This window comes from Leptodactylus fuscus, chromosome 11 (assembly GCF_031893055.1).
Source record: "Leptodactylus fuscus isolate aLepFus1 chromosome 11, aLepFus1.hap2, whole genome shotgun sequence".
Taxonomy (NCBI): Eukaryota; Metazoa; Chordata; class Amphibia; order Anura; family Leptodactylidae; genus Leptodactylus; species Leptodactylus fuscus.
This window is the reverse complement of record NC_134275.1, coordinates 10,777,821-10,786,040: the sequence shown is the minus strand read 5'-3', so window position 1 is coordinate 10,786,040 and position 8,220 is coordinate 10,777,821. Positions and strand designations below refer to the sequence as shown.

Here is an 8,220-nt window from a genome sequence, read left to right as displayed (position 1 = left end):
GGCTGACACCCCGTTACATTGGGCACCTGCGGCTGACACCCTATTACAGTGAGCACCTGCGGCTGACACCCTGTTACAGTGGGCACCTGTGGCCGACCCCCCCATTACATCAGGCACCTGCGGCTGACACCCTGTTACAGTGGGCACCTGTGGCCGACCCCCCCCATTACATCAGGCACCTGCAGCTGACACCGTTATAATGGACATGTGTGGCTGACCTGACACCCTGTTCCGGGGACTCCTTGGTTGTTATGGAGATGAATGTGTTGTGCAGTTTGACTGATACAATGTGACAAGTGCCTTGCACAAGCTGATGAATGGCTCCAGGCAGGACATGGTTAATATGATAGTGATTATTTCCAGAACTATCCAGGTTGGAGGATGAGAGATTCCCAGGTGAGTTCCCCCCCCCCCCCCCCCCCTATTACTGGGGCAGGCGGTGTTGTAAGAGCAGGCAGTGGGGCAGGTACTGGGCACATGACGTCACGTCCACACCCCCTGCCCTCCCCTGCCTGTCACTGCTATGTAAGGATCTGGAGCAGGCAGGAGGCAGCAGCAGCTCAGGATCCAGCAGCAGCACAGTAAGTACCTGCACCCTGCCTGATGGCACTGACAACCCTCTGCTGCCCCTGACACCCCTGCTGCCCCGCTCCTCCCTGCTTGTGCCTCTCCACGTGCTACACAACTACCACCCCCAGCATCCAGCCTAGCACTTCCTCTTGTCCTGGACATGTTGCTGTATCTTGTAGATTCCTTTCGGTCAGTTCCATGGTCAGTCCCTGATGCAAGTGTGTGTGATGTAGCGGGGAGTTACTGTGTGAGCTCCTGCCCTGTATATAGTGTCAGGCGGTTCTATAGGTGATGCTGGTACTTGTGGGGCTGTAGATGGCGTTTCTTGGGATTATGTTTTTATCCCTGAAGGTGTATGTGCAGTATATAGCGTATAGGTAATGGTCAGCGCACAGTATGTCCCTGTATACTACTGGTCGTCTGGACCATGTTCACACCTGACTCTCAGCAGGAAAGGTTCTGTAACCCCGCAATGTTCCCCATTATAGTCGGGGGGTCGTTCGGGATCTGTTTCCAATATTTTTCTCATATGGTTCACAATGGGTTAAATTTATAGACTGAGAATTAGACCGGATTAGTAAATCTGCCCCCTTGTATGTGGTGAGCGTCTGAGCGCCCCCTAGAGGTGGCTGCAGGTGGTTTCCCGTTTTATGGATTATATTGGGGTATTTAGACGCCCTCCATCTGCCCCATATAAGATGATCACTGGGGTCCTTGTCTTGTGTCATCAGCGTTCTATGTGGCGCTATGTAGAACAGTGTGCAGACACCAGGCGTGACCAGCAGATGGGGCTGTAGAAGCTTCACCGGCTGTATCACTTTGTTGGATGAAAACTATAAGTCTGAACAGGCACCAGTCCCATATACTGCAGGATGTCCTAAAATCTGTATCTGGGTGTCTATGTCATGTTCAGTCTCATCACATACAATCATTAGATTTTCAATCATCCAGTTTTGTAAGTGTGAAAAACTTATAGTAATATCTGCCACTGGGAAAGTTGGATGACTGTGTGTGTGTGTGTGTGTGTATATATATATATATATATATATATATATATATATTTACTATAGACCTCGAGGTTCCTGCTCCAGTTTGGATTACTGCAGAGGGAGAACATTGTATAACTCCGACATTGTGGATTCTTCTCTCTTAATTCCCTTCGAGTCACTTTGACTTTTGCACTTTAACAATATAATAGGAAGATCTGAGAGTGATACGTCCTGACAAGTGTTCACACGCTGCACCGCCACGATCCTACATTATTACACCTCACCAGGGCAGACGGAGCAGGAATCATACAAGTCCCATCCTGGAATCCCAGACTGTCATATCCCAAATATGAGGAAACCAAAGCAGCGTCCTGTCTATAATGTCATACCGCCACTATAGGATGTATATACATGACTGCAGCGGGCACTGCCCTACTTGCAACCACAAATCTACCTGCAGGGGGCAACACCTGGAATGGAAGCCAAGTCAGATGTGACCGGTATAGAAGTTCTGTATATATAATACTGCCCTTACATTACATACAAAAAATAACTACTATAATACTGCCCCTATGTACAAGAATATAACTACTATAATACTGCTCCTATGTACAAGAATATAACTACTATAATACTACCTCCTATGTACAAGAATATAACTACTATAATACTGCTCCTATGTACAAGAATATAACTACTATAATACTGCTCCTATGTACAAGAATATAACTACTATAATACTGCTCCTATGTACAAGAATATAACTACTATAATACTACTCCTATGTACAAGAATATAACTACTATAATACTGCCCCCTATGTACAAGAATATAACTACTATAATACTGCTCTTATGTACAAGAATATAACTACTATAATACTACCTCCTATGTACAAGAATATAACTACTATAATACTACCTCCTATGTACAAGAATATAACTACTATAATACTACCTCCTATGTACAAGAATATAACTACTATAATACTACTCCTATGTACAAGAATATAACTACTATAATACTGCCCCCTATGTACAAGAATATAACTACTATAATACTACTCCTATGTACAAGAATATAGCTACTATAATACTACTCCTATGTACAAGAATATAACTACTATAATACTACTCCTATGTACAAGAATATAACTACTATAATACTACTCCTATGTACAAGAATATAACTACTATAATACTGCTCCTATGTACAAGAATATAACTACTATAATACTACTCCTATGTACAAGAATATAACTACTATAATACTACCTCCTATGTACAAGAATATAACTACTATAATACTACTCCTATGTACAAGAATATAACTACTACAATACTACTATGTACAAGAATATAACTACTATAATACTACCTCCTATGTACAAGAATATAACTACTATAATACTGCTCCTATGTACAAGAATATAACTACTATAATACTACCTCCTATGTACAAGAATATAACTACTATAATACTACCTCCTATGTACAAGAATATAACTACTATAATACTACTCCTATGTACAAGAATATAACTACTATAATACTACTCCTATGTACAAGAATATAACTACTATAATACTACTCCTATGTACAAGAATATAACTACTATAATACTGCTCCTATGTACAAGAATATAACTACTATAATACTACCTCCTATGTACAAGAATATAACTACTATAATACTACCTCCTATGTACAAGAATATAACTACTATAATACTACTCCTATGTACAAGAATATAACTACTATAATACTACTCCTATGTACAAGAATATAACTACTATAATACTACTCCTATGTACAAGAATATAACTACTATAATACTGCTCCTATGTACAAGAATATAACTACTATAATACTACTCCTATGTACAAGAATATAACTACTATAATACTTCTCCTATGTACAAGAATATAACTACTATAATACTGCCCCCTATGTACAAGAATATAACTACTATAATACTACTCCTATGTACAAGAATATAACTACTATAATACTACTCCTATGTACAAGAATATAACTACTATAATACTACCTCCTATGTACAAGAATATAACTACTATAATACTTCTCCTATGTAGAAGAATATAACTACTATAATACTGCCCCCTATATACAAGAATATAACTACTATAATACTACTCCTATGTACAAGAATATAACTACTATAATACTACTCCTATGTACAAGAATATAACTACTATAATACTACTCCTATGTACAAGAATATAACTACTATAATACTGCTCCTATGTACAAGAATATAACTACTATAATACTACCTCCTATGTACAAGAATATAACTACTATAATACTTCTCCTATGTACAAGAATATAACTACTATAATACTACTCCTATGTACAAGAATATAACTACTATAATACTACCTCCTATGTACAAGAATATAACTACTATAATACTGCTCCTATGTACAAGAATATAACTACTATAATACTACTCCTATGTACAAGAATATAACTACTATAATACTACCTCCTATGTACAAGAATATAACTACTATAATACTACTCATATGTACAAGAATATAACTACTATAATACTACTCCTATGTACAAGAATATAACTACTATAATACTACTCCTATGTACAAGAATATAACTACTATAATACCGCCACCTGTGTACAGTAATATGTGTTATAATACCACTAGTGTGTACGGTGTTTTTCTCCATTCAGTTATATTTGGTCAATGCTATTAACCCTTTGCTTCTTTCTTTCCGCTTCTGGTGTATATACCGGAAGCTCCGCCCCTGCACTGTTTATTATAAGGCGTCACATTATAATCTCGCCCTTCCTCTATGTATAATCATCTTCTCTTCTGTATCTTATCGGCGGCCATGTTGGCAGTCACCCAGCTTTTCCCAGATCAAACGAGGTAACAGCTGGAAAGGTCTTGAACGGATGAGTATAACACAAGATGGCGCCGCTGATCCTCCCCGCAGTGTTACTAGTCATTTGCTCCTCTCTCTTTGCAGGAGGTCGGGATAGGCACCTTGTTCGAGCTCTTCAGTGATCGCTCCGCAGATTGGTGACGGATTCATCTCCCATCTAATAGGTAATATTGGGGTGGGGGCAGCACTAAATCATGGGGCGCCATATCAGGTCCCACATACTTCCATCCTGGTTCTGTAATACCTCCTGTATCAGACACTGGCCGCAGCTTTCTCCCTCCTCTGGTGCCACCTAGTGCCCACATTATCATGAAACCTCACATTTCTGTAGTAGTAATGACCGACCATCTCTCTGCAGCAGGCGACATGTCTCAGGCTAAAGGCACGGTGGTCCTGGCATACAGCGGGGGGCTCGACACCTCCTGCATCTTGGTGTGGCTGAAGGAACAAGGGTATGACATCATCGCTTACCTGGTGAGTTGTGGGGGGGGGGGGCAGCCTAATTGGGGATGTGATGTACACAATGGGTGACAAATTCATAAGCAGACCTGCAGTCTGGGATAGCTGGGTTAGAAGCCCTATGGAATCTGTCATTTGGACATTCAGGAGTCTAGGAGAGCTGGGTAACAGTCCCTAGAGGAGATGTGTTGCCCCCAAGTCCTAAGGCAGGTGCAGCAGCCCCCGCACATCCCCCACTGTATTATCTGCAGTCTGTACAGATGTCACCTCTGTCTGCCGATTCTGCTGTCGCTGCAGCTCTGGTGGTGATACAGATAAGAGACTAGACTAGAGACTTTCACCTATGTCACTAGTTTCACGTTTTCTGGATGACCTGGGATGAGCACAAGAAAGGTGGACTTTTCCTTAAAATCAGAGCTCCATAGGGAGGAGGGGAAGTGACAACCTTTGGGGGCCGCAGTTTGGTTCTGGATGCTGTTGTCTTTGAGCTACTGTAAAATGAGGTGATTCTGAGATGTGAATTTTGGGGGAAGAAGTAGCCGTGAGGTCAGGAAGCTGAGTCACATCCCCAGAGCGGGGAGCGGCGCAGATCTGCCAGAAGTCATTGTTACTGCCAAGGAGGCCCTTCCTAAGGTTAATCCTGATGCCAGTGGCAGCGAATCCCTGCACATGCCAGCGCCGAATACACACCAGCAAGAAGCAACACCGCAGATCAGTGACTACTACAAGAGGGGCCCCGCAGATCAGTGACTACTACAAGAAGGGGCCCTGCAGATCAGTGACTACTACACAGGGGCCCTGCAGATCAGTGACTACTAAACGGGGGGCTCCGCAGATCAGTGACTACTACACAGGGGCCCCGCAGATCTGTGACTACTACAAGAGAGGGCTCCGCAGATCTGTGACTACTACAAGAGGGGGCTCCGCAGATCTGTGACTACTACAAGAGGGGGCTCCGCAGATCTGTGACTACTACACAGGGGCCCCGCAGATCTGTGACTACTACAATACTACAAGAGGGGGCTCCGCAGATCTGTGACTACTACACAGGGGCCCCGCAGATCTGTGACTACTACAAGAGGGGGGCCCGCAGATCTGTGACTACTACACAGGGGCCCCGCAGATCTGTGACTACTACAAGAGGGGGGCCCGCAGATCTGTGACTACTACACAGGGGCCCCGCAGATCTGTGACTACTACAAGAGGGGGGCCCGCAGATCTGTGACTACTACACGGGGGCTCCGCAGATCTGTGACTACTACACGGGGGCCCCGCAGATCTGTGACTACTACACGGGGGCTCCGCAGATCTGTGACTACTACATGGGGGCTCCGCAGATCTGTGACTACTACACAGGGGCCCTGCAGATCTGTGACTACTACACGGGGGCCCTGCAGATCTGTGACTACTACACGAGGGGGGCTCCGCAGATCTGTGACTACTACACAGGGGCCCTGCAGATCTGTGACTACTACACGGGGGCCCTGCAGATCTGTGACTACTACACGGGGGCCCTGCAGATCTGTGACTACTACAAGAGGGGGGCTCCGCAGATCTGTGACTACTACATGGGGGGGCTCCGCAGATCAGTGTCTACTACGAGAGGGGGCCCCGCAGATCAGTGTCTACTACGAGAGGGGGCCCCGCAGATCAGTGTCTACTACGAGAGGGGGCCCCGCAGATCAGTGACTACTACACAGGGGCTCCGCAGATCTGTGACTACTACACGGGAGCCCCGCAGATCTGTGTCTGCTACACGGGGGCCCCGCAGATCTGTGACTGCTACATGGGGGCTCCGCAGATCTGTGTCTACTACACGGGGGCCCCGCAGATCTGTGACTGCTACATGGGGGCTCCGCAGATCTGTGTCTGCTACACGGGGGCCCTGCAGATCTGTGTCTGCTACACGGGGGCCCCGCAGATCTGTGACTGCTACACGGGGGCCCCGCAGATCTGTGACTGCTACACGGGGGCCCTGCAGATCTGTGACTACTACAAGGATCTCTTGCAAAAAAAAAGCTGCATTTTCATAAAGTGGGGTTTCAGCCTTAATGTGTTTCTGTTCCTCACAGTGCCATAGATCTCTGCTTGCTGTCAGTGATCATAAAGACACCTGTATAGATTTCTTGCTTCTCACAGCTGATGGGTTGTTACAGTTGTCAAAAAAACAAAAAATTACTCCAGACTATTTTTTTGACTATTGCCTACCCCGTGAAACAGTCCGGGGGTTTCTCCGTGCAGCCCATTTGCTCGTACAATAGATCCAGCAATACATATACAGGTCATTCCATGGTGGTCAGAGCTGCATATATTCTGCTTGTTAAAGTTGTGTCCAGTCTCGGCATCAGCAGTCTGTAGTCTATTGAGCATTGTCCGGAATGTGACAAATAATAAGAGAGGTGTGATATTGATTAGTAACACATCCCGCATGTCACATGACTCATATTGTTATCCGTCACTCCTCACCAGGCAAACATTGGCCAGAATGAAGATTTTGAGGAGGCGCGGAAGAAAGCCCTAACCCTAGGAGCAAAGAAGGTAATGTGCCAGGATCTATGTCCATGGCCTGACATGGCTGATAACAGATAGTAATAGATTGTATTCCCCTGTCCTACAGTCGGCCTCTCCTGACATGGCTGATAACAGATAGTAATAGATTGTATTCCCCTGTCCTACAGTCGCCTCTCCTCTCCTGACATGGCTGATAACAGATAGTAATAGATTGTATTCCCCTGTCCTACAGTCGCCTCTCCTCTCCTGACATGGCTGATAACAGATAGTAATAGATTGTATTCCCCTGTCCTACAGTCGGCCCCTCCCCTCCTGACATGGCTGATAACAGATAGTAATAGATTGTATTCCCCTGTCCTACAGTCCGCCTCTCCTGACATGGCTGATAACAGATAGTAATAGATTGTATTCTCCTGCCCTACAGTCGGTCTCTCCCCTCCTGACATGGCTGATAACAGATAGTAATAGATTGTATTCCCCTGTCCTACACTCGGCCTCTCCTGACATGGCTGATAACAGATAGTAATAGATTGTATTCCCCTGTCCTACAGTCGGCCTCTCCCCTCCTGACATGGCTGATAACAGATAGTAATAGATTGTATTCCCCTGTCCTACAGTCGGCCTCTCCTCTCCTGACATGGCTGATAACAGATAGTAATAGATTGTATTCCCCTGTCCTACAGTCGGCCTCTCCCCTCCTGACATGGCTGATAACAGATAGTAATAGATTGTATTCCCCGTCCTACAGTCGGCCTCTCCCCTCCT

At 44.8% G+C, this 8,220-nt stretch overlaps 1 protein-coding gene across 1 annotated transcript in view; it reads left to right on the top strand.

Annotated features, from left to right (window-relative positions):
• The first annotated feature begins 556 nt into the window (after nucleotides 1-556).
• The window catches only part of ASS1 (argininosuccinate synthase 1), a 39,408-nt gene continuing 31,744 nt past the window's right edge, over nucleotides 557-8,220 (top strand). The window contains exons 1-4 of the mRNA XM_075260745.1: nucleotides 557-581; nucleotides 4,570-4,649; nucleotides 4,844-4,959; nucleotides 7,414-7,482. Coding sequence (XP_075116846.1) covers nucleotides 4,852-4,959; nucleotides 7,414-7,482 — 177 coding nt within the window. The 5' untranslated portion in view covers nucleotides 557-581; nucleotides 4,570-4,649; nucleotides 4,844-4,851. The remainder of the gene's footprint in view (nucleotides 582-4,569; nucleotides 4,650-4,843; nucleotides 4,960-7,413; nucleotides 7,483-8,220) is intronic.